This window comes from Hyperolius riggenbachi, chromosome 2 (assembly GCF_040937935.1).
Source record: "Hyperolius riggenbachi isolate aHypRig1 chromosome 2, aHypRig1.pri, whole genome shotgun sequence".
In the NCBI taxonomy this organism is placed as follows: Eukaryota; Metazoa; Chordata; class Amphibia; order Anura; family Hyperoliidae; genus Hyperolius; species Hyperolius riggenbachi.
Genome location: NC_090647.1, coordinates 528,437,248 through 528,464,602, shown reverse-complemented (window position 1 = coordinate 528,464,602; position 27,355 = coordinate 528,437,248). Strand labels below are relative to the sequence as shown.

Genomic DNA, 27,355 nt, shown 5'->3' with positions numbered 1-27,355 from the left:
ACCAACCTCATCAAAAAATAGGTGGGAAAAGTACCACCAAAACTATTCTGAGTATTTTCTTGTTTGCTGAGGGCTTAAAAGGCATTTTTATGGATAAGGGGTGAAAATATCAACTTGGAATAAACTTAAAGAAAACCTGTAACTAAAAAAAAGTTACCCTGTGGGGTACTCCTTTCAGGTGGGGGAAGCCTCCGGATCCTATCAAGGCTCCCCCCGTCCGCCTGTGTCCCACGGTGGTCTCGCTGTGCCCCTCCGAACAGCGGGGATTTAAATATTTACCTTTCCGCCTCCAGCGCAGGCGCAGTATTGACTCTCCGCTTTGAGATAGGCGGAAATAGCTGATTGCTGTCGGTCTGCTATACTGCGCGGACGCAAGTCTCCTGCACCTGCATAGTAGAGCAGACCCGACAGAGATCGGCTATTTCCACCTATCTCCGTGCTGAGAGCCGCAGCAGCGCCCCCGCTGGAGCCAGGGAAGGTGAATATATCAAGCCTTGTCAGAGGGAGGATTGCCGGAGACTTCGGAGGAGCCAGCGCTGGACTGCCTGCAGCAACAGGGGAGGGGGAAGCCTCATTGGGACCCTGAGGCTTCCCCCTCCTGGGGAACTTTTTTTGTTATGCTGGGGATACACGGTGCGTTTCTGTACCGTGTATCGGCCAGCTGATAATATTCAGCTGGCCCGATCATGCCGCTCGACCCCCGCCGGCGGACAATGGCAGGGAATCGAGCGCTGATAAGGAAGTGCCGGCGGGGGCGAGCGGTAATCGATCCGCGCGGACGAGCGGGAACGCGGCGGGGACGCAGCTGGGGTCGATCCGGTCCGGTCGTCCCGTGTATCCCCAGCATTACAGAGTAAATTGTAAAGTAAATTGGATAAGGGCCAATGAGCTTGAAATTAACATATAAGTGACCATTAACAACGGTGGGCTGAGGGGACTGAGCAATTACCACGCAGGCTCTATGGGATCCTTTGGGATCTAAGAGAGTTTCTGCACCTCAGGTTTACTTTGAAGAGTAACTGCATAAAATCAAAAATCAATTCTTTATTTTTATCTGGTAAACAAGTAATAAGGATGCTAATCAGGCAATCCAAAAGTGAAAATCACTATTACTTTTCTTCTCCATAAAACATCTTTCCACAGTTCCCGTGGCTCTTATTTGGCACATCTGCCGCACAAAGGAAGCTGCAGGGCATGCTGGGTTGTACTTACTTTCCCCTCAGACTTAACTAATGCAGCCTGATTGGCTGAAGCCTCTTTCCCTCCTGTTTTCCCCTCCCACACCTCTGTTCCTCTCTGATTGGCTGATATTTCTCATGCTTCTCAAGCTACAGAGTCACACAATAACAATGCACTTTCTATTGTAGAGCTGGGTGGTAGTGTCTGAAGACTGTCTGTGTTTGCATTGGCCGCCCTCCACCCAGAGTAAGGGAGGAAATGACATCAGTATTGGCTTCAGTCAGAGGGCATTAACCACCCTGGCGTTCTATTAAGATCGCCAGGGTGGCTGCACAGCAGTATTTTTTGAATTATACTTTTTTTTAAATCATGTAGCTAGCCTAGCGCTAGCTACATGATTTCCCCCTCCCTGACGATTCCCTCCCACCCTTTCGATCGCCGCCGGCGATCAAACCCACCAGGAAATCTCGCTCTGAATGGGATTTCCTTTAGGGCTTCCCCCGTCGCCATGGTGTCAAACGTAATGACGTCATCGACGTCGTGACATCACAGGGAGTCCCGGGGGGGGGGGGTCTGTTACGCGGCGGGTAGCGGCGTATTGGCGGCGATCGTCGCCAACACGCAGCTAGCACTTTTTTTAAAAAAATTAAGAAAATCGGCCCACCAGGGCCTGAGCGGTGACCTGCGGCGGTTATGGGCGAGCTGAGCTCGTCTATACCGCCAAGGAGGTTAAGATGGCAAATGCCTGAAACAGAATTCTCTTTATTTACTATATAAAAGTCACTGAAATCAAAATGTGGACAGTGCAATACATATGCTATGTACGTAGAGCAAGTCTTTATCTACTTATGTATGTGTTTGCTTTATTTTACTCTTTACCGCCCAAGACCAATGTCACCAGCCGCCCCCTTCCATATAGGTAGCAAGATGACCCCTTCCCTCCAGTTTAGGTAGCCACATGATCCCTCCCCCCATTCCCTCTATGATAGGAAGCCTGATTACCCCTCCCCTCTCTACCTCTAGTATAGGTAGCCTGATGACCCCTCCCTTCTTTCCCTTTAGTATAGGTAGCCTGATGACCCCTCCCCTTCTTTCCCTCTAGTATAGGAAGCCTGATTACCCCTCCCCTCTCTACCTCTAGTATAGGTAGCCTGATGACCCCTCCCTTCTTTCCCTTTAGTATAGGTAGCCTGATGACCCCTTCCCTTCTTTCCCTCTAGTATAGGAAGCCTGATTACCCCTCCCCTCTCTACCTCTAGTATAGGTAGCCTGATGACCCCTTCCTTCTTTCCCTTTAGTATAGGTAGCCTGATGACCCCTTCCCTTCTTTCCCTCTAGTATAGGAAGCCTGATTACCCCTCCCCTCTCTACCTCTAGTATAGGTAGCCTGATGACCCCTCCCTTCTTTCCCTTTAGTATAGGTAGCCTGATGACTCCTTCCCTTCTTTCCCTCTAGTATAGGAAGCCTGATTACTCCCTTAATCCCTCCCCCCCCCCCCCCCAGTATATGTAGCCAGATGGACTCCATTAATCCCTCCTTTTCCCACTCCCCCCCTTTCAGTACAGTTTGCCTCCAAACTGCAGCAGCCATCAGTGTCACTCACTTCTCTGCTTGTTTTCAGTGCAGAAGCTTCCTCCTTCCCTCCGTCTCCAATGCTGCCCAAGTCCGTAGCTGCCCGCTACAACGCCAACGTGCACAGAGAGCAAGGTGGTGGCTGCTGCACAGGCAGCTAGCAGCAGAGTACCGCAGTCAGGCGCTCACCTGATCTCCCTGCATTGCAGCATTTTCAAACTTGCAAATGCTGCACCAGTTTAGTCTGCTGCTTTGGTGCCCTTGTCCCTGTGGTTCCCTAGGCCATGGCCTAGGTGGCCTTGGCCTAAATCCGGCCCTGACTGTATCTGGAGTCCGTGCGCTGTATATTTCTCTGGAGGATGATTCAATACACAGAGGTGTGCATGATCCTTTCCTGCAGTATCCTGTATTCAGTGTAACATTGCTAGAAAATTGCCGGCCTACTAACCTATAGCTGTCACTCTCTCGCCCCTGGACACGTGTCATGGCTGGATGCATGTAGAGGAGCCAGACACAGAATGTAGGTGCACACGCTTCAGGGAACGCTTTCCACGCAATTTGCTAGCAACACGTTAGCTGTATGTCTTCAGATCCGGTCTAAGCGGACGTCTGACTTTTTATTCTTTTTGAGTGATTTTTCCGTCTGCTTCATGGCGCATATTTATAGAAGGTATTTGGATTTTAATCAGACAGGTATTTCCACCATTAGCCTGGGGAGAGATTCTAAGCATTCCAGAATGGGCGATATTACCTGAGTATCAAATATGGTAGAAGGGGAGTCTGTGCGCTGCTTTTCACACGACAACTGGAAATGTCTAGTTCTGGCATGTAAGTCCGGTGCTGAGCAATACTACGTACACATTTCTATCTATAGGTTTGGTTCACTGAGGTTGAACTAAGCTGCACTTATTAACACAGATTACCAGTATTTACTGAGTGCCTGATCCATTAAAACAGTGTGAGATTTACCTCATGTGCAAGCCGGTGTAATCAGCACTGATCGTTATGTGCCGTCTGAGCCAAATACTTCTGTATGACAGTGAGGAAAGATTTCCCAGAAGCCAAGGAAGTTAACATCCAAGGAAAGCTGGAAAACAAAACAGTGTGGGGTCTCCCCCTCCAAAGTTATACCAGCCCCACTCCCCAGCTGGTAAGATGTGGTGACCGCTTGTACCATGTGACACAGCTGCATGTACTGATGTCACTACATGTGCTGGTGTCATGTGGTACAGGCATATGCTGTAACAATTCAAAAGACACCAAACAGGGGGAGACTGTGGATTTCTTGCAAGGCCATCTAGGCCATGGCCTAGGGCACCAGAAAATTCAGCCTTGTTTAGGGCGGCTGAGGGGCAGTAAGCGCTTGTAGTGTTGTGTGCAGCAAACAGGATCAAATGGCACTAATCAGCCATTCCTGCTGCAACCTCTCCACGAGTTCTGACACCACAATCCTGATGCCACGGACAGGCATGTGACTGATGCTGGCAGCAGGGTATGAAGGCACAAGTGGCTGGTGGAGATGAAAGAGCCTGGTGGTGGCGGGGCACGGCAACTTCTAAGAAATAGGGGGGGGGGGGGCAGGGGGGTTGGATGCTGTTGGGCATGGGGCAGCTGGTGATAGCGGGCCTTGGGTGGTAAAAAAATACAAATCCGGTCCTATGTGGCATGTGAGCATGCAACACTCACCACAGGCCGGGGGAGGAGGCATGTTACATGGGGTGTGGCCCGGCAGGCAGCAGCGCTAAGACGATTCCCAATAGATTTCATGCTGAAATCTGTTGGAAATCTGTCTGCATAGATTGGGCAGGCAATAGATTTCTCTCTGGTCAGATTCTTTCAGAGAGGGATCGATCTGATGGTTGATCTAGAGGTAGATCGAGGTGTGTATGGACACCTTAAAGCAGGAGGATTAGCCATACTATGCCAGGAAAAAAACACACATATATAAGTAGATAAATACTTGATCTACTTACATAACAGATGTATTGTACTGTCCATATTTTGATGTCAGTGAATTTTATAAAGTAAATGAAGAGAATTCTGTTCCTGGTGGGAACCATGTCTTTTGCCCACAGTTTGAGGCTACATCCTGATGTCATTTCTTCCCTTAACTTTTTTTTTCTTTTCTCCTCTAATCTCTGAGTCACCTCAACCTTGCTTGTAAACATGAGTGAGCAGAGGATCATATTTCAGCTATGCAGCAGTCTACTCAGCCAATCAGTGAGAAGCAGGAAGGTGGGAGGGTCATTGGCAATGGCACAGAAAAGAGTCTGTGGGACTGAGAAAATATAATAACAGCAGAGAGATTCCTGAATAGATTGGAGAGCTTGTAATTGCAGAGAAAGATTTATGGCAGCATTTTAAACACACTGCAGTGTTTAAATAGAATTTGGTTTTGTGGGTGACAATCCCACTTTAAGAGTCTGCCCTATATTTCTTACACAGCAGGGTTTGATTGGCCACCAGCTCTGCTATTAGCCTCTGCAGAATCCAACTACCTCCCAGAAAGCGCACAGCAACATTTATATTGGCTGTCCTCCTGACTATAAAGAAAACAGACAAAAGTGCTGTTATATTTATTAAATTCAGTAGTTCCTCACGTTTAAACAGCACCCTGGGTTTAATTAAGTCTGAAATTAATGAGATTGGAGGTCTAGAAAGTAAGTTATTGAAGATGACTGTATTACTGAGCCTGGATTACACTGCGGTGTATTGGCGGCAGTCCTCTGTGTTGTTATTTGAAGCCCGTCAAAAAACGAGCAATTTTTTATTAATTGTTGAAATTGCTGTGGAAGTTCCCAGGTGAGGCAGCTGGTGTGCAGTTCCTCCAGTGGATTGTGTAATCTTGTAAGAGTTTCTTTCCATGACAAATGAATCGCCTCAGGTTCACATGTCTCCATGCGGCCCCTGTCCCCAAATACCTGAGTGTGTGACAGAAACAGTAACCTCTCACACAAACCTGCTGACAGAATGTACAGCACTATTTATGTCAGAGAATCATACAAACACTAACTTCAGTTATATGTGCTATTACTTACACTGGACACCTGAAGAGAGACCGATATGGAGGCTTCCATATTTATTTCCTTTTAAACAATACCAGTTGCCTGGCAGTCCTGCTGATCTATTTAGCTGCAGTAGTGTCTTGATCACACACCAGAAACAAGCATACAGCTAATCTAGTCAGATTTCAGTCAGAGCACCTGATCTGCATGCTTTTTCAGGGGCTATGGTTAAAGAGACAGAGGATCCAAAGGACAGTCAGGCAACAGATATTGTGTGAAAAGAAATAAATATGGCAGCCTCCATATCACTCGGTTCAAGTGTCCTTTAACACTGGTTCTGCAAGGTTCTTTAACAACATGGTATTTGAAGATGGTAGCCTTAGTTTGTTGTCAATGATTTTCATTGATTTTCGGTTGCAAGAGAGATCGTACATTGGTTTGTTAACTTATTCATAAACAAGTAATGACATCACAGAGTCTCGTTATACGAGGCTGCATTTCCTCAGCTGGTTGTGCTTCTGATCGGACAGAGCCTCCTGGCTGCATTCCCTCAGCTGCACCTACTTCTCCTCGGACAGAGCCTCCTCGCTGCCTTCTAGCTGCCATCACAGGGGAAGTGACATCACACAGGAAGTTCATCACAGGAAGTGGATGAAAAATGATTGGTAATCGCACAGAAACGTGAAATGATGCGCTTCTATGCGCTATATAAACGCTCTCATTCACTTTCATTGAGCATAAAACGCTATGAAATGCATGCACCTCTGTGTTGCGCAAATGTATACTAGCGCAACGCTTATATGGAAACGATTGCAATTAAAGTCTATGTAATTTTAGAAGTTCTTGCTTAACGCACTTCAAAAAACACGCAGCGCAACGCACAGATGGAAACGAGGCCTAAATATCAGTTGGTATCTTTGGTTTGAATCTTGATCAGGACACTATTTGCATGGGGTTTCCAAGTTCTCCCTATGTTTACATAAATTTCTTTTCACATTCGAAAAACATACAGGTAATTTAAAGAGGAACTCCAGTGAAAATCATGTAATAAAAAAGTGCTTAATTTTTACAATAATTATTTATAAATGATTTAGTCAGTGTTTGCCCATTGTAAAATCTTTCCTCTCCCTGATTTACATTCTGACATTCATCACATGATGAAATTTTTACTGCTGGCAGGTGATGTCACTGGAAGGAGATGCTGCTTGCTTTTTTGACAGTTGGAAACAACTGTAAACAGCCGTTATTTCCCACAATGCAACAAGGCTCCCACAGAGTGATGTCAGAACCATGGTCCTGACATCACACTGTAGGGGGGGGTTCACAACAATATCAGCCATAAAGAGCCCCCTGATAATAATAATAATAATCTGAACATTTGTATAGCGCTTTTCTCCTGTCGGACTCAAAGCGCTCAAGAGCTGCAGCCACTGGGACGCGCTCAAGAGGCCACCCTGCAATGTTAGGGAGTCTTGCCTTGAACTCCTTACTGAATAGGTACTTGACCTAGCCAGGATTCGAACCCTGGTCTCCCATGTCAAAGGCAGAGCCCTTAACCAGTACTCTATCCAGCCACTGATGATCCGTTTGTGAACAGGAAAAGATTTCTCATGGGAAAGGGGGTATCAGCTACTGATTGGGGTGAAGTTCAATTCTTGGTTACGGTTTGTCTATAATTAGCTTCTCTCAAAATAGGCTTTCCTAGTGGACAGTGTCGTGCGCAGTGGGTTACGGGGGGGGGGGGGGGGGGGGGGCTGGGGTGCGACAGCATAGCCAGCATAGTTGCCCCAGTATAGGGAGTTTAGGTGCCCCAGTATGGCTAGTATAGTTACCCCAGTATAGCTAGTATAGAGTCCCAGTATAGCTAGTATAGTGCCCCAGTATAGCTAGTATAGTGCCCCAGTATAGCTAGTATAGTGGCCAGTATAGCTAGTATAGTCCCAGTATGGGTAGGTAGTGCCCCAGTATAGCTACTATAGTGCCCAGTATAGCTAATATAGTGACCAGTATAGCTAATATAGTGCCCAGTATAGGTAGGTAGTGCCCCAGTATAGCTAGTATAGTGACCCACTATGGCTAGTATAGTGCCCAGTATAGCTAGTAAAGTCCCAGTATGGGTAGGTCGTGCCCCAGTATAGCTACTATAGTGCCCAGTATAGCTAATATAGTGCCCAGTACAGCTAATATAGTGCCCAGTATAACTAGTATAGTGCCCCAGTATAGGTAGGTAGTGCCCCAGTATGGCTAGTATAGTGACCCAGTATTGCTAGTATAGTGCACAGTATAGCTAGTATAGTGCCCCAGTACAGCTAGTATAGTGCCCAGTATGGCTAGTATAATGCCCAGTATAGGTAGGTAGTGCCCCAGTATAGCTAGTATAGTGCCCAGTATAGGTAGGTAGTGCCCCAGTATAGCTAGTATAGTGACCCAGTATGGCTAGTATAGTGCCCAGTATAGGTAGGTAGTGCCCCAGTATAGCTAGTATAGTGCCCAGTATAGGTAGGTAGTGCCCAGTATAGCTAGTATAGTGACCCAGTATAGCTAGTATAGTGCCCTAGCGGCTGCTGTTACCTTATCGCCGCGGCCGCTTCCTCTATATTCCTTTCTGCCCGCGTAATAACTGATTCCCAGCAGGGCGCCTGGCGGCTGCTGTGATGAGCAGGAAGCAGGGCAGCGGCTTCCTGTAGCTTCGATGTGTATCGCCGTTACTATGGGAACCGCTCTCTCCTGCTTCCTGCTCATCACAGCAGCCGCCGGGCGCGCTTCTGGGAATCAGTTATTACGCGGGCAGAAGGGAATATAGAGGAAGCGGCCGCTGCGCTAAGGTAACAGTAGCGCTGGTTGCGGGTAGTGGACGGCGGGGGGGGGGAAGGGCAAGAGGACAGTCCCGCGGCCCAACTGCAAATGTCCCACGGACCAGCAGTGGGCCACGGACCACAGGTTGGGGACCCCTGCACTACAGTGTTTGTTTTGTTATTTTTGTTTTCGTTTTTACGTACTACAGTATTGTATAAATAGTTGTAAGTTGTTTCCAGCAAATGAAAAGCATGTTAAACAACAAACAAAGATTATTTATGCCAAATGTCCAGATCCAGAGTCATCCAAAAGTAAATGATTTATCCACATTTCACTATGCGACTCAACTTAAAAAAAACAAATTCAACTTACAAACAAACTCCCGTGACCTGTTTGTAAGTAGAGGAGCGCCTGTATAATCAGGACAACAAAATAGTTACAGAATAGATATGAATAATGTTCTTCCATGTGTCACACCTGTGGGAAGGGGCAGAATATGCTGACTGTAACATATCTATTTTTGCCTGACTCTCCGAAGAGCTCCTGCCTCAGGAGGATTTCTCACAGAAGAACACCATGACAAATTATCAAAAACAAAAAAAAAGTACAAAAAGTAAAAAAATGAGGTTTTGTCACATCCAAGGGCACCTTCCTCAGGAGCTCTCCATGTTGCTGTCATGTGACCCAGCTCACCTCATACCTTGTCCAAGGCTATCGGCAAAGGTCAGAGACCTGTACAGCTGTGGCCAGAGCATTTTAGGAATGCCAAGAACAACCTATGGAATGTTTTGAAACTCTGTTATGCATAATCATTTGGAACAGTGCATAATTTTAAGTTTTCATTTTGAAAAACATGCTGTTCATTATTAGGAGGTTTGTTCAGTAACATTCCAATTATACTCTAATGGTTGGTGTCTCAAAAATTATGCTGACTGCCACTTGCATCAACTATTCAAGAAAATCAGAGAAAAATATAATTTGCTGAAGTAGGTGCAGATTAAAAATGCATAAAAAAGTACTATTTTTTGACTATACAGTGCAATGTGTCATTTTAAAACCCATATAAAACCATTGTTGGGCAAGTCAATACCTGAGGTGGCTTGTTTGCCCTTTTAGATTACAAATCAAAGTCTATGAGGAAACGCCAGGCCTAATTATCTAACTATCTTTATAGCAGCCAAACAAACCATAAGGAAAGTCTGAGAGAAACATAGTGTACCTTTCAAGGAGGTTAAAAGCTCTTAGTAATAACTTCATGGTACCTGAGAGAATGACAAACATTTTGATGGACCGTAAAAAGCATTTTGAGAGAGCGTGGGACCTCTGGATAAGGTGCAGCTTTCCTTTCCACTTAGATATCTGATCTAGAGAGATTATTATTGATTTATAATGTAACTAGAAACCATGGGGCCCATAGCAACATTTTGGTTGGGCCCCACACATCGAATCTCACACACACAAAATCACACACACCAGTTTCTAGGTGGCCAGAGGTACCCCCCAGAATTAGACAACATCCCAGTATTGGTAATCAGAGGTACCCCCAGTATTAGGTAGTCCCCCAGTATTGGTAATCAGAGGTACCCCCAGTATTAGATAGTCCCCCAGTATAGGTAGCCAGAAGTACTTCCCACTAAAGGTAGCCAAAGTTGCCCCCAGTATGGGTAGTCAGAGGGGCCTCCAGTAATAGATAGCACACCAATATAGGTATCCTGAGGGGCCCCCAGTATAGATATCTACTTTTCTTTGCTTCGTTCACATTATGCTGTACGTTAGGGGGCCCACTGCGGACCCCACTATCACCGTCGGCCAATGCCACTGGACTTCCTTTGGCTATGGGCCCGCTATGGTGATTCCTACGCCACTGGAGCCAACATATTCCATGGTGCTGTACAAAGTAAGGAACAAACATGGGGTACATAATACAAACCATGGTGTACACTAAATAAAGACTCCGGTACAAAATACCAAATTGGTAATTACAGTGACAATTGCAACATGATAAATACAATGTAGAACAAATTGCAAGACACACAATGAATAACCAATTCCAAGACACAAAGGGTGAGAGAGCCCTGCCCTTGCCAGCTTACAATCTAAAGGAGAGGCGGTTGGTTTGTTCAGTGGGGTAGGAGTGTGGGGATGTCGGGTGGGCTGGGGGAGCTTTGTCTCTTCCCGTCTTCTATTTTTTTTATCTTTTTCTTCTTACTTTTCTTGGTGTTTCCCTCACCACTGACGTTCTATACTTTATTTGTAACTTCCCTTTTCACCTTGTTTATCTGTCTTTCTTTCTTTTTCCCTATTATCGTTTTTTGATATTACTCCAGTTCACTGAACGGGTTTGAGCAAAAAAATCCTGCCTGATGTGCGTTTCACAACTTTGTTTACAAAGTTGCTTCTTCAGATGCTAAGCAGATCCATGCAATCCATGACAAAACTTGTATTATCAATCCCCATAATAGTTCAGTCGCAGGGATCATGTGAAAAGCTTATAACTACATTTTTTGTAGAGGGTCGTCAAGTCGAACACGGTAAATCCAGCGCTGGAGACTTGGGCGCAGCAGCGCAGGAGATATACTGGCTGTGTCCTGCGCCCAAGTCTCCGGCGCCGTTCTCTCTCGTACGCCGTCAAGTACCTTGACCCACATCGTTATTGTGTACTATCCCTTATGTTTAAAGGCTACAACCTGAGATATGGTCATACTGACTTCTAGTACCAGGGTTCCTGTGCAATTTAACCATTTCTGCAGTCTGTTGCCCTTTGTAAATTCAAATAAAAATTTAGAAAATAAACAAAAAACACACTTAGCAAATTGCATGAAAATACATTGAAAACGTATAGAGGCTCTCAGCTATATGCATTTTCCAATGTTCCTGGTACGCAACCAAGCTTTATAAACTGCCACATGCACGCTAGCCCACTATCATCGGAAAACAAGCTATGCCCGGAAGTTAGTGCTCCCAATCGGATTGTTATCAGAAGGGTGAAAATGAGGGCCCGGAAGTGTGAGTACAAATGTTTAAAACCAATATCCTCCAAACCAATTCACCAGAACAGAACATGGACGATAATCGCGTTTTTCACTGTGGTTGGGGCACTATTTTTAGACAATTTTTCATCCGACACATATTATAATCCAAACCGATCCACCAGGACTGATTTGTGTACATGGACAATAATCCATGTCTTTTACTGACATTGGGCCACATTGTGTAGACAATTCTCGGCCGACCCACCATTTATTGTTAGTTTCTGATGACCGCAGTCTAGCATGTGTACAGAGCTTTCTAAATGCAGCTGCTACCTATTAGGACACAAATACACAAAATAAATCCTACATGTTTCACCCCCTTAAAATAGGGGCTTTGTTAGGGGTACAGAAAAGTGCTTGTGCTAGAGTGCCTAGTGCTAAAGTGCAATCATCTATCTAAACAATGAATCACATCATGTCACAAATTGACATCCTTTCAGCTCGAGTAGCAACCAGGGGTTGAAAGGCTGTCAATAAATAGGGTTTTATGTTGGGTGGTGTGTTTTGTCCCTTTAGCCATGTGAACTGAGGTGTACCCCAATTACTGCTATTGGGGTTGCCGTTAGTAACTACGCCTCAATCCTTTGTTGAGTCACTTTCACAATTGATTCTCCTGGTAAGACCAATATTTTTAACTTCTTTATTATTTAAATGTTTTATGCCTCCTTCTCCTCCAAATTGGTCCATTTTGTGTATTTACTTCAATCAGGTGTGTGTATTGTACCTATTAGGATGCCACAGGTATCAGATTGATACGTTAGACTATATTAGACAACAAGAACAGGTAGATTTTCATGAACTATGTGCTCCTGGACATCATGGTTCTTTGACTTCTGGCCACTCACTGAAGAAGCCATCTGAGATGCTTGACAACAGAAGGCAGTAGTCATCATATTCATGCTTGATCTTCTGCTGAGGAGCCTATAAGAAAGGGGTAGGGAACCTATGGCGTAGGGAATCTGGCTCTCAGACAAATCAGTAGGGGTTGATTCACTAAGCTGCATTGCTCAAGCAGCACAGCTTAGTGTGGCAGCGCAAGTAACATTTTCAAAGTAGGCACGCTACTGCTGTAGCATGCACTACTAACTTGCTCACTCCCAAAACGGATGGCCACTCCAATTGTCCTGCACTGTACCCTGTCGGGTCCAGTGACTTTGTTGAACGAGATCCCCGCACTTTGATTGGCCCAATAGGCTGCCTGTCACTGTGACTTATTGTACTTTAACAGTGTTGGTCTTACATAAAATACACACATTTATTTGTATTTAGTTTGACCCCTATTATAAGAGATTCTGACTTCCCCTAAACTTGCATACGCATTCTCTTTTAGGTGGATCGCATTTGAAGGGTCTAATTTCCTTGGAAGACAAATGCTGTTGGATCCCCAACAAATCCTAAACTGGTCACAGTTCAGCGGCTGGAAAGCCATCGGGTCTCTTCGTCCCCTCAAACAGGTAAAGGGAGGTCTGAGACGCACACAACAATCACATGGTGGCAAGCCATTAGAATATAGATAGCACTGCTCATAAAGATAAGAGGTAAACAGTCAAGTTATATCAACTCAAGACTAATAGCTATAAGCTGTCCAACGTTGAAGGCTCTCTGACAAGTACTGACCTTGGGTAGTAGATCAAATGTTAAACCCCTCTCCCCTGTCCATCAGAATAAGCCAGGATGAAGTGCTGCAGTATTATATCCCCGGCATTATCATTCCCAAAGAGACTCTGTTGTTCTCAGCACTCTAAAGCAAATTCTGCTTTGTGGATTGGTTCAGAGTAGTCTCTCCCCCCTTCCTGTATTATGCTGGATACACACGGTGCGTTCCCGCACTCGATCTCCCGCTCGATTCCCGTTGATTAGTTTATTTCCAACATGTCCGATTTGCATTTCGATGGATCGTTAGGTCGATTCGCATGTAAAGTATGCCAAATCGACCTAATGATACTTTGAAATGCAAATCGGACATGTTGGAAAAAAACGAATTGATGGGAATCGAGTGGAAAATCGAGTGCGGAAACGCACCGTGTGTATCCAGCGTTAGAAGAAGCCTGGTACCATGTTTACCATGTATGGAGGGATTACAGGATCACAAGCTCAGGGGTGCTGCTAGGCCCAGGTGAACCAAGCCGCCACTTGGGGCCTCACCCATGGCAGGGGCCTTCACCAGGTGTGCACTTTCATGTGTGGCCACCACTGCCTCACCATCGCTCACACACAGAACTCAGATCAGCGTCAATGTGAACAGAGGGAAGCAAAGTGGCACAGTGACCACGGAGTACACTTCAGACACGGAAGTGATGTCATTGCTCACTTCTTGCATTTGAAGTGTATGGCACAGTTACCGTGTACTGCTCTCTTCTTTCCAGGTCGCCTCTAATCTGTAGGTCTGTAAGTGTTTGAGACGGGGGAGGCAGTAGGAAGCTACATACCCCCACCGACACCATTGTGCTATAAGGGAGGGGGGATACACTTTTGGATACTTGTACTGGGTGTGGCTACCTAAACTGGGGCCACCTCGTCTACCTATACTGGAGTAAACGGGGAGTGCACCTTTGGCTACCTATCTATATTTGAGGGCTGCTTATTATATTTATTTTATATATTTTGGGATGGACACATTTTGGCTACCTATTATTACAGGTGAAGTGGCCTCTGACTGAGGGGGGGGGGGGGGGGGGGTCAGGAGAGATATCTCATTAGGGTAGATGTGTACAAGTGGAGTCAGAAGAGATGTCTAATTGGGGTAGGAGGATAGATGTATACAGGTGGAGTCAGAAGAGATGTCTAATTGGGGTAGGAGGATAGATGTATACAGGTGGAGTCAGGAGAGATTTTTCATTGGGTAGGAGGACAGATGTGTATAGACGGGATCAGAAGAGGTATCTCATTTGGGTAGGAGGGGAGATGTGTGTACAGGTGGGGTCAGAAGAGGTGTCTCATTGGGGTAGGAGGGTAGAGGTGGAGTCAGAAGAGATGTCTCATTGGGGTAGGAGGGTAGATGTGTACAGTTGGGGGTCAGAAGAGATATGTCATTGGGGTAGGAGGGTAGATGTGTACAGGTGTTGGTCAGAAGAGGTGTCTCATTGGGTAGGAGGACAGATGTGTAAAGGTGGGTTCAGAAGAGGTATCTCATTGGGGTAGGAGGGTAGATGTGTACAGTTGGGGGTCAGAAGAGATATCTCATTGGGGTAGGAGGGTAGATGTGTACAGGTGTTGGTCAGAAGAGGTGTCTCATTTGGTAGGAGGACAGATGTGTATAGGCAGGGTCAGAAGAGGTATCTCATTGAGGTAGGAGGTTAGATGTGTACAGGTGGGGGTCAGAAGAGATGTCACATTGGGTTAGGGGATAGATGTATACAGGTGGGGTCAGAAGAGATGTCTCATTGGGTAGGAGGACAGATGTGTATAGACGAGATCAGAAGAGGTATCTCATTGGGGTAGGAGGGGAGATGTGTGTACAAGTGTGGTCAGAAGAGGTGTCTCATTGGGGTAGGAGGGGAGATGTGTGTACAGTTGGGGGTCAGAAGAGGTGTCTCATTGGGTAAGAGGATAGATTTGTACAGGGTGGGGGTCAGAAGCGGTGTTTCATTGGGGTAGGAGAGTCGATGGTACAGTTGATGGTCAGAAGAGGTGTCTCATTGCGGTAGGAAGGGAGATGTGTGTACAGGTGGGGTCAGAAGAGGTGTCTCATTGAGTAGGAGGACAGATGCGTAAAGGTGGGGTCAGAAGAGGTATCTCATTGGGGTAGGAGGTTAGATATGTACAGGTGGAGTCAGAAGAGGTGTGTCATTGGGGTAGGAGGTTAGATGTGTGCAGGTGGGGTCAGAAGAGGTGTCTCATTGGGTAAGAGGGTAGATGTGTACAGGTGGGGGTCAGAAGAGAAGTCTCATTGGGTTAGAAGGATAGATGTATACAGGTGAGGTCAGAAGAGATATCTCATTGGGGTAGGAGGATACATGTGTACAGGTGGGAGTCAGAAGAGGTATCTCATTGGGGTAGGAGGGGAGATGTGTGTACAGGTGGGAGTCAGAAGAGGTATCTCATTGGGGTAGGAGGGGAGATGTGTGTACAGGTGGGAGTCAGAAGAGGTATCTCATTGGGGTAGGAGGTTAGATGTGTGCAGGTGGGGGTCAGAAGAGATGTCTCATTGAGGTAGGAGGGTAGATGTGTACAGGTGAGGTCAGAATAGGTGTCTCCTTGGGTAGGAGGACAGATGTGTATAGGCGGGGTCAGAATAGGTATCTCATTGGGGTAGGAGGCTAGATGTGTGCAGGTGGAGGTCAGAAGAGATGTCTCATTGAGGTAGGAGGGTAGAGGGTAGATGTGTACAGGTGAGGTCAGAAGAGGCATCTCCTTGGGTAGGAGGACAGATGTGTATAGGCGGGGTCAGAAGAGGTATCTCATTGAGTAGGAGGTTAGATGTGTACAGGTGAGGTCAGAAGAGATGTCTCATTGGGTAGGAGGACAGATGTGTATAGGGGGGTCAGAATAGGTATCTCATTGGGTAGGAGAGTAGATGTGTGTAGGTGAGGTCAGAAGTGATGCCACTGACTGAGGAGTTTCACATGTGGCTTCAGTTGTTGCATTCCTGTTACAAAACACACTACTGAAACCAGGTGATCAGCATTGCAGACCAGAAGCAGCTTATCTAGGAGTTCACCTGGGTCAGTCTCATATATTTCTCTCAAGACTTGTTCACTTTAAACCTGTCAAAACCACTTTTTTCCCACTGCTGATTCCTCACGCAGCATGGATTTTTAAAATTAAACTGATTTTCGGCCACACCGTGACTTGGCTCCAGGAGAGATGGATTTGCTTTGTGGTATTTCCTTTTCATGTCAGATGATTGCTTTGTGTTTGCAGCCAGCTGTGTACTTCATGGTGAGGAACAGACACAAAGACAAATACCTGACTGTCTCAGGGAAGACATCCGATACCCGAGCCACGTTTGTCACCGTGTCACCGAGGAACGGGCAGAGCACTCAGATCTGGTACTTCAGCCGCGGCTTCCTCAAGTCCAAGGTAAAGATTCTCACACGGAACAGCTTATTATTATTGATACGCATTTATATGGTGCTGACACGTTTCCACAACACTTTACATTGGACAATTCAGTGCAGCTTACAATCTAATGTCACCTTCTAAAAACAGAAGGTATTTGCGATAATTCAGCTTTAAGTGAGCGATTGTGGTCTCCCACAATGCACTACTACTGTGCAAATTATCTCTTTATGCCCCTAAAGCCAGGCTTACATCTAGAACCGCTGGTGTATAGTAAGCCTATAGCTTATACAGTTTACAGAGTAACATTAAAGGGAAGGTTCAGGGACTATCTAAAAAAAATAAAAATCTATTTCCACTTACCTGGGGCTTCCTCCAGCCCGTGGCAGGCAGGAGGTGCCCTCGGCGCCGCTCCGCAGGCTCCCGGTGGCCGACCCGACCTGGCCAGGCCGGCGGCCAGGTCGGGCCTCTTCTGCGCTCCATGGTGCGTTCCACGCCGGCGCGCTGACGTCATCGGACGTCCTCCGGGCTGTACTGCGCAGGCTCAGTAGTTCTGAGCCTGCGCAGTACAACCCGGAGGACGTCCGATGACGTAAGCGCGGCGGCGTGGAACGCACCATGGAGCGCAGAAGAGGCCCGACCTGGCCGCCGGCCTGGCCAGGTCGGGTCGGCCACCGGAGACCACCGGGAGCCTGCGGAGCGGCGCCGAGGGCACCTCCTGCCTGCCACGGGCTGGAGGAAGCCCCAGGTAAGTGGAAATAGATTTTTATTTTTTTTAGATAGTCCCTGAACCTTCCCTTTAACCCAACATGCAGACAGCCTGTTTCGGACTGTTGGTCCTCCTCAGTGCATGGCAGGGATTGATATGGCTCTATGGGATAGGGCTTGGACCAGAATAACAGAATACCCAAGCAGCTTTGGGTCACCCCCGAGCTTCTTGAGTATTCTGTTGTTCTGTCGAAGGAGTCACAGAACAGTAGAAGACTTGAAAATCAAGTCTGAAATCACTTTTTGGCAATCTTGGAAGGAATGTCAAAAGGAGTACCTAATTATGGCTGAATCTTTTTTTTTTCATTGAACAATAAAAACCATTATAAATCCAGTAAAGCCGTTATCACAACTTTTCAAAGCGCAAATACAATGGCTGTCAAAGTAGACAGTCACAAAATAAAAACATCAGCCGCTTCTATCACATATTAATTTAGCGCTACATAACAGTGCGAGTTATTACTGAAGGGTAAAACAGGTTGGGTAGAAGTGGTACTTCCACTTATTCTGCTGATATGGATTTTCCAGTAAAAGGAAGTATAGAAAAAGGATAAGCAAAAAGAGGTAAAGAAGATTATTCATGAATGCACCACAATTTCTTTTTCTACAGAAAACTTTGTGCATAATAAATCTAAAGAAAAACAAGATATTAGAGGCAGAGGACCAGCAGGACAGCCAGGCACTCAGCATTGTTTAAAAGGAAATAAATATGGCAGCCTTCATATCCCTCTCAGCTCAGGTGTCCTTTAATTATTGTAAAAAAAAAACTAAGCTTAATTAAACAGACTGATGTTAAAACATAACTTAGTCACCTTAATTCATCTTTTTTCAGGCAAATGATTCGTGCTTAGATGTTATCGGGGGCAAAAATATCCCAGGATCCAAAGTGTCTCTGTGGACGGAACATGGTAAAGTCCGTCAAAAATGGAAGATCGACCAGGATGGCACCATTACTTCATATATATGTGATGATCTCGTCCTGGATATTAAAGGTAGAAGATCTGGCAAACTGAATGATAGATAGCTACTAGATCAAGGGTGTCGAACCCTACTGGTGACCTTTCTCCCTTATAAAGTTCCCCCTGGTGTCTAATGCCCGGCCCCCCCCCCTCAACATCTATACAGTTCCCCAGTGTCTAGTAGTCCTCCTAGCTCCCCTATATAGTTCCCTGGTGTCTAGTGGTCCCCACTACCCTATACAGTTCCCTGGTGTCTATTGGTCCTACATCCTCTCCTATACAGTTCCCTGGTGTCTAATGCCCCCCCCCCCCCAACACCTATACAGTTCCCCAGTGTCTAGTAGTCCTCCTAGCTCCCCTAAATAGTCCCCTGGTGTCTAGTGGTCCCCACTCCCCTATACAGTTCCCCAGTGTCTAGTAGTCCTCCTAGCTCCCCTATATAGTTCCCTGGTGTCTAGTGGTCCCCACTCCCCTATACAGTTCCCCAGTGTCTAGTAGTCCTCCTAGCTCCCCTATATAGTTCCCTGGTGTCTAGTGGCCCTCCTCTATACAGTTCCCTGGTATCTATTGGTCCTATATCCTCTCCTATACAGTTCCCTGGTGTCTAGTGGTCCTTCCTCTCTCCCCTATACAGTTCCCTGGTGTCTAGTGCCCCCCACTACCCTATACTGTTCCCTGGTGTCTATTGGTCCTACATCCACCCCTATACAGTTCCCTGGTGTCTGGAGGTCCTTCCTCTCTCCCCTATACAGTTCCCTGGTGTCTAGTGGCCCCCACTACCCTATACAGTTCCCTGGTGTCTATTGGTCCTACATCAGTGCTTTCTCCTACCTCCCCCATATGGCTTTCCTGGTGTTTTAGGGCTTCACCTCCAATATGGCTTCCCTGGTGGTCTAAAGTGGGCCAAACGTAATGCAAAGCGGGAAAACCACTTGGGGGCAAATTTAATGGCTCTGAGGGCCAGATGTGGCCCGCAGGCCGGAGTTTGACATGTATGTACTAGATAACCACGGCAGTGACCAAAGTGCTAATTACTCTCAAATATGGAGTCAGCTGATCTGCTGAATTAAAGGGAATCTGAAGTGAAAATAAAGTTATGGTATAATGATTTCTATGTTTAGTACAGCTAAGAAATAGAACATTAGTAGCAAAGATATGAGTCTTATATTGTTTCCAGTACAGGAAGAGTTAAGAAACTTCAGTTGTTATATTTGCAAAAGAGCTTCTCTGAGCTCTCTGACCCAACTTGGGGCAACAACAGAACTTTGATGATGTCATGATGGATTGAATGATCGCAGTATAGAACTGCACCATTCATTTCTGTGGTAGGAGAATCTTTTTCAGTTGCCGTAGGTGGTACACCCTCTTTTGCTCTTTCTTGATGATGGTGACGGTATTGTTATCCCATTTTAAGCGTCCCTGATCGATATTCCAGATCCTGCCGGAACCAGGTGGTCCCTCTCCTGGAGTCCTTACTAGCTGTGAGTGGTACCACACTGGTGGGAAGGACCCTTCCAAAGGAGGTGTAGTGGGCAATGAAGAAGAGTGGAGGTGCACAAAAATATGTATCTCAAAGTATATGTTTTTAAAAACATAAATAAAATATTAGGTATCTTACCTCTGCAGATGAACCAACCCACTCAAATGAGGGTTTAGATCAGATCAGATTTCGAATGTCTCTCAAATCAGGATAAGTAGGATTTAGTATTGGGTAGCCTTTATTTCCCCCCTTCCCCAACCTTTTCCAGCCATGACAGAGTAAGTTGCAGTAGAGCACAGGTCTCCTGCTGAATCGTTCCCGCCTCCTGCCCAATCAGCCCCCTCCAATCTTCTGAAGCCTTCCCATTAGCACACTCACTGTTTCCCACTGGCAAGAACATACAGGCATCACTTGCCAAAGCTTAAATCTCAGTGAGTCTACAGTCTGACTCAAGTGCAACTGAGTTTAACTTGAGTTTAACCCTTACAAACCAAAAAAGAAAAAAAAGGAACACAGGTCATGTGTCAGTTCAGGTATCTTTTAAGCTTAGAATAAGTTTTACAAACCTTGTCTGACTTCAACCTGACGTGAAAATCTATGTTTAAAGGGACACTTAAGTCAAACAAAAAAAATGAGTTTTACTCACCTGGGGCTTCCAATAGCCCCCTGCAGCTGTCCGGTGCCCTCGCCATCTCCCTCCGATCCTCCTGGCCCCGCCGGCAGCCCCTTCCTGTTTCGGTGACAGGAGCTGACAGGCTGGGGACACCAGTGATTCTTCGCGTTCATAAACACATTAGCACCCTCTATGCTCCTATATGGTATATGATATATGCTATAGCAGCATAGATGGCGCTATTGTGGCCAGGAACGCGAAGAATCACCCGCGTCCCCAGCCTGTCAGCTCCTGTCACCGAAACAGGAAGTGGCTGCCGGCGGGGCCAGGAGGATCGGAGGGAGACGGCGAGGGCACCGGACAGCTGCAGGGGGCTATTGGAAGCCCCAGGTGAGTAAAACTCATTTTTTTTGTTTGACTTAAGTGTCCCTTTAAATAACAGTAAATTGCACGGTTGCAAAGTTGATGTCAACTTTATACTACAAGATAACTTTCCTTTTACACATTTAGCATGTTTAGGCCATTCCGTCAGCCTTCTCACAGCATTCCTTTCTGTTTTTGCTTCTGCTCAGGTGGAACTTACTACGATCAGAACTACTTGGTAGTGAACAGACTGCAGGAAGGCTCAGCGACACAGAAGTGGGACATTGAAATACTCTGAATACAGGCCTCGCCGAGATCAAAGCTATTCACGGCACAATCTCTGCGGAATATGAAACCCAATCCTTCCAGCTATGTTGTGCAAAGCAAAAACTACTGAAGTCGCACGTCACTGGATAAACCAATCTGCCTGGCAGGAGGCCAGGCAGACTGGAGAAGCGTTTTCTGCTTATGCTAAGGCCAGGCTACATTAGTGTGATGGCACAAAAGTGCCAGGAGGGAGCTGGGAACAGTGGCTATAGTGTCACCGGATCCTGAACCCAGCAAAGGTCGTGTTTGGGAAATATTATTTCTGTTACTGCTATGAATCTGCCAGCCGTTCGGCACTGACTCTTGTTTATAGGAGGCTGCTGTGTGCTTACACAGGACTAGACTGTGGAAAGAATGGGCTTAGCTTGTGTATCATATCGTATTCAGTGTGTACCCAGCATCCTTCAGTGTTTGACGTCTCCTGGGCAGGATTTAAATGTGCATTGTAAATAATCCAGGGATAATAGGTTGTAAGGGAAAAAAGCTTCACTAAATGCAAATAATAAGTAGTTCTTCCTTTAGGAGAGCTACATGGTTACATTTCCTATATTGCATTTCCTGATTTCTCCCTTCTTGTAGATTGGACTCCAGTGAAGTTTCTCTTGTGTCGCTTCACTTACTGACTAGAAACTAAAGGCCCGGTTCACACTGGAGTTTCGAACGGTCCTTAAAGTGGAACTAAATGGACCCAATTCTAACAGAGGTGAACAAACCCCATGTTAATCAATAGGATCTGTTCGGCACGCAAGTTTGGGGAGGCTGTGATAAATCAATTTTCCACAGATCAGTTTTTCATCCATGCAGTGTGAATCAGGCCTAAAGCCTCTGCGTGGATGAGGCCTTGTCGGCTAAAACAGTACTGTGTGTGGGACAAGGCCTAGTCCGCTTGCAGTACTGTCTGTGGGATCAGGCCTAGTCTCCTTACAGTGCTGTCTGTGGGATAAGGCCTAGTCTGCTTACAGTGCTGTCTGTGGGATCAGGCCTAGTCTCCTTACAGTGCTGTCTGTGGGATCAGGCCTAGTCCGCTTACAGTGCTGTCTGTGGGATCAGGCCTAGTCTCCTTACAGTGCTGTCTGTGGGATCAGGCCTAGTCCGCTTACAGTACTGTCTGTGGGATCAGGCCTAGTCTCCTTACAGTGCTGTCTGTGGGATCAGGCCTAGTCCGCTTACAGTGCTGTCTGTGGGATCAGGCCTAGTCTCCTTACAGTGCTGTCTGTGGGATCAGGCCTAGTCCGCTTACAGTACTGTCTGTGGGATCAGGCCTAGTCTCCTTACAGTGCTGTCTGTGGGATCAGGCCTAGTCCGCTTACAGTGCTGTCTGTGGGATCAGGCCTAGTCTCCTTACAGTGCTGTCTGTGGGATCAGGCCTAGTCCGCTTACAGTGCTGTCTGTGGGATAAAGCCTAGTCTCCTTACAGTGCTGTCTGTGGGATCAGGCCTAGTCTCCTTACTTTGCTGTGTATGGGATAAAGCCTAGTCTCCTTACAGTGCTGTCTGTGGGATAAGGCCTAGTTTCCTTACAGTGCTGTCTGTGGGATATAGCCTAGTCTCCTTACAGTGCTGTCTGTGGGATCAGGCCTAGTCTCCTTACAGTGCTGTCTGTGGGATAAGGCCTAGTCTGCTTACAGTGCTGTCTGTGGGATAAGTCCTAGTCCGCTTACAGTGCTGTCTATGGGACAAGGCCTAGTCTGCTTACAGTACTGACTGTGGGATAAGGCCTAGTCTCCTTACAGTGCTGTCTGTGGGACAAGGCCTAGTCTGCTTACAGTACTGACTGTGGGATAAGGCCTAGTCTCCTTACAGTGCTGTCTGTAGGACAAGGCCTAGTCAACTAAAGGTGCGTACACACACACTACTTCCACCAAGAAAGGGTCTGTCAGACCCGCAGGGTGGACGTTTAGCGGATCGTTCAGAAACAGCCTTATCAGTCTGCCGACAGCGTGTTCACACGTGCTACTGTCGGCTGAACGTCCGCCCAGCGGGAGGGTCTGACGGGCCCATCGTTGGCGGAAGTAGTGCGTGTGTACGCAACTTTACAGTACTGTCTGTGGGCTGAGGCCTAGTCCGCTTACTGTGGGACAATGCCTAATCAGCTAACAGTGCTGTCTGTGGGATAAGGCCTAATCAGCTAACGGTGCTGTGTGTAGGAGGCCTAGTCAACTCCCACCACTTTCCAGTCCTCCCCACCACTTACCCTTTGAATAAGAAAGTACTCACAGCTGGTACAAAAGGATTTTGAAACCTGTAGTGTAGGTACACAATTATTAGCAAACTAAACTTAGTACACACTGCCTGATAACAAGTAACTTTATTGGTGGTGTTTTTTGTCCATACGAGATCTCTGAATTATGTCACCTGTGACTCTGGGAAGATGTGGGGGATACTCATCTTGCGATGAAGGAAGATGGATCACAGCGATCCATCTTCCTGCTGGCGGGTCACACGACGTACGTGAATGAGACTTCAAGTGATCGTGGTACCTTGCTCGGGTGTCGTTGGGTATCTTAAATGTCTGAACCACCGTGACGGTCATTATCGCGGCTCTAAACGGTGTTTGTGTGATCACACGCCTGTACCCACAGAGATCGTGGAAACAACCTCTCGTCGCTCACAAAAAAAAATCGTCGGTCGTTGAAAAAATCGCGAGTTGGGTACAGACCTTAAAGGGAATCTGAAGTGAAAATAAACGTATGATATAATGATTTGTATGTGTAGTACAGCTAAGAAATAAAACATTAGCAGCAGAGACATAAGTCTAATATTGTTTCCAGTACAGGAAGAGTTAAGAAACTCCAGTTGTTATCTATGCAAAAGAGCCACTGAGCTCCACGACTTTGAAAGTAGCAGAGAGCCCTGTCTTCTGAAGTTTATCCTCTCAACTGTCTGTTACTTTAGTTTGTTTTTTTCTGCAGAGGAAAGTTGAAAAGGTCATTAGCCTGCTCTTTGAAATCATTTAGAATGCTGAGAAGTGTGTAAACGGCAAATATTAGAGAATGATGCAATGTTAGAAAAAAAATGATATAACTGAAAATAAAAATATGAGACGTCTTTGCTACTAATGTTCTATTAATTATCTGTACTACACAACCAATTCATTATATTATAATTGTATTTTTTCGCTTCAGTGTCACTTTAAGAAAGTAAAGTACACAGGGACATCCCATCTGGCTAGGTGCTTGATAGCAGAATCTCACAGGGCAGGAACAGAAGGGCAGAGCCACATTTTCACCAATTTGTTTTATTTTCAGGGTATGTAAAAGGATAAAAAAATGTTTCCCTCAGGTTCATGGTTTCGTATGTAAAGGACAACTGAAGTGAGAGAGATATGGAGGCTGCCATATTTATTTCCTTTTATACAATACCAGTTGCCGGGCTGCCTTGCTAATCCTCTGCCTCTAATACTATTAGCCACAGACTCTGAACAAGCTTTGACAGTGGAGCGTTGCAGTGCAAAGTACTTGTCTCATGGTAAAGCGGAACATCCAACTGCGATGTACAACCTAGAGGTGCAGTCTAACAGAGTGAGGCATTCCAAAAGGCCCAGGTTAAACGGCTTGTCCACATGTGCAACTCTACTGCCCGACTATCATCCAGACTTGGTCTGTTGGATAATAGTTGGGCGTGTGTACACAAGGCAAATGATTAGACGAACAACTGATAACAGGCGGTTTGCCCGATCCAACCGGTGGATCAACTCACAAGACTGTTTGGTTAATCTCGTGCAGTTGGCAACATGAGTACAAGTTGTTTGAACCACTTGTCCTTGTTTTGAGTCTGTTGTTCCGCTTGCGCGGGCAGTATGCAAATGAGTTGGGTAGTATGCAAATGAGCTGGTCATTTGGTTGGTTTGGCAGTGTGGAAATACAGGTCGTGTCAACGGGTTGTCCTGTGGTTGGTCACGTCGTCGTGTTGGTCGTGCTCTTTGTTGGATGTGTGTACCAAGCTTAACAGTGACAGTGAAGCATGCTGTATGCATAGGCTGTATGTTTCACTGCATGTGATGCAATGGTTGTGTGACTTTTGCGTTCCGTTGCGTACCTATTTTTTATAGGGAGCGCGATACAACTCCCACAGTGAACGCAACCTCAAATCTGACTGGATTTTCTGCATGCTTGTTTCAGGTGTGTGATTCACAGACTACTGATGCATGAAAGTTCAGCAGGGCAGCCAGGGAACTGGTATTGCTTAAAAGGAAATTAATATGGCAGCCTCCATATCCCTCTCAATTCAGTTGTCCTTTAAAACCTCAAAATGCTTAATTCTTTAGATTAGAAACAGCATCGCCCACCCTCGGATCGAGAAACCACAAATCCCAGCATAGCTCGCCTGCCAGGGCATGCTGGGACTTGTGGTATCTCAGAGCAACACGGGCTGCCTATAGCTTTTTATTAGATAAATAGTGTACATAGTGAAGAGAGGGAATAGGCTATATTTTTTACTGCAGGACTTTGCAGTGGATTGTAAATGTTAGCTGCCAGAACAATATATATTAGCAGAGAGAGGAAATATTTATACCAGGGCTGTAAGTAATGTTTTTGTACATGTGTAAATCCAGCTCAGAGCAATCTATAAGGAATATCTCCTATGTATATAGCGTGCAGCTACAGGATACGCTGCCTATGTAAATCTCGTATAGAACGCGTGGGGGCGATAACTCCCACCAGTGCCTTCTTTTTAATATATATTATGCCGTTGCAGATGTTGATTTCTTTACGTTTTAATAAAGTTTCTATGAACTATGCTGGTGTCTGCAGTCTTCTGTCCTAAGAGCGCAGTATGGAGAGGCCCGAGTGCTTCTGAAGACTGCCAGAGTCTCCCCAACCCGGAAGAGAGCAGTCCACAACCAATTGGTCGTGGACTGCTAATGGGGGAGCCTGCGGGGGGAACCCGGAGACCGACTGGAGAATGGGAAGGATCTAAAGGACCTAGAGCCCTCCCTCTCTTTAGGTGAGTAAAATTCGCTTCAGACTTCCTTTAAGTCTGATACACACTTGATTATGATTGGCCAATTTTGCCACCTCCATGCAGTTTGATATGCAATATAGAAAAGAAAAAGGCTGGCACTAGATGAGGGCAAATAGATGCTGGGCTCACTTGATTGAGTGCTTGATGCTACAACGTGCTCTCAGAGACATTCATTTACATAGGAGTAGAGAAGGAGAGGAGGCACTGAAGTTGCAAAAACAAGGTACCTTTAATCCACGGTGCAGACACAATTGGGATGTACAGTGCGGGTGAGGGGATGCCTGACAGCTGTTTCGCTAAGAAAGCTTCTTCAGAGGCAAGTTTAAGGAACAAAGCTGTTCCTTAAAGTGAATGTGTACCAATCTAAAAATAAAAAAGTCAGATACTCACCTAAGGAGAGGGAAGGCTCGGTCCTGATGAGCCTTCCCTCTCCCGGTGCCCGGTCCCGCACAGGATTCCCCGTAGCAGTATTCGACCAGTTCGGTCAAATACTGCCACTTCCGCAGCCGAAGGGAGCTTTCGGGAGCACTCGGGCTCCCGAAGACGGGCCGCTCCATACTACGCATGCGCGAGCGCCCTCTATGACGCACTCGCGCGTACGTAGTATGGAGTGGCCCGTCTTCGGAAGCCCGAGTGCTCCCGAAGACCTCCGAAGTCCCTGCGGCGGCGGACGCGAACGGGGGAGCCAGCGCAGCACCGGGAGAGGAGAGGGAAGGCTCATTAGGACCGAGCCTTCCCTCTCCTTAGGTGAGTATCTGACTTTTTTATTTTTAGATTGGTAATCATTGGCTTTAAACTTGCCTCTGAAGAAGATTTCTTAGGGTTGAATATTGGAATCAACTTATACACGAGGTCGACTTGTATTGGAGTATATACAGTACTTTTGAGTGTGTAGGAAAAAGTAAAAGTTGAAAAGTAACCACATGCCCCATGAATTTTGTATGCAGCACCATATCTGAGAACACAGCAGGACTATTACATGACCTGATGGATAGAGAGCAGCCCAGCATTGTAGCAGCTGCTATTTATTTCACCAGGACAGGGATTGCGTATAAAATGTGTCATGTGAGGCTGAAGCTTCAGCACCTGCACAGAATACCAGTATGGAGGATAACTGGCTTTGCCCTGCGGCTGCACTATACATAATACTGTCACAAAGAAGCAAGGGATTATGGGAGATTTCTCGCCCTCCAGGGTAAGTGAAGATACAGATCAGAGTGTGAAGCTGTGTGCTCAGGACAATTAATTCTGTTATTGAAAACTGATAACCTGCAGTGTCCCCATAGCTTTACAGT

At 46.3% G+C, this 27,355-nt stretch overlaps 1 protein-coding gene across 2 annotated transcripts in view; it reads left to right on the top strand.

The window, feature by feature from the left end:
- CRYBG3 (crystallin beta-gamma domain containing 3) overlaps positions 1-25,834 on the top strand; it is a 294,639-nt gene extending 268,805 nt beyond the window's left edge. For both annotated transcript variants that reach the window (XM_068270638.1, XM_068270637.1), the window contains 4 exons: positions 12,916-13,039; positions 16,449-16,607; positions 18,187-18,346; positions 20,979-25,834. In XM_068270638.1, the coding sequence (XP_068126739.1) occupies positions 12,916-13,039; positions 16,449-16,607; positions 18,187-18,346; positions 20,979-21,067 (532 nt within the window). In that variant the 3' untranslated portion in view covers positions 21,068-25,834. The remainder of the gene's footprint in view (positions 1-12,915; positions 13,040-16,448; positions 16,608-18,186; positions 18,347-20,978) is intronic.
- The last annotated feature ends 1,521 nt before the right edge of the window (positions 25,835-27,355 follow it).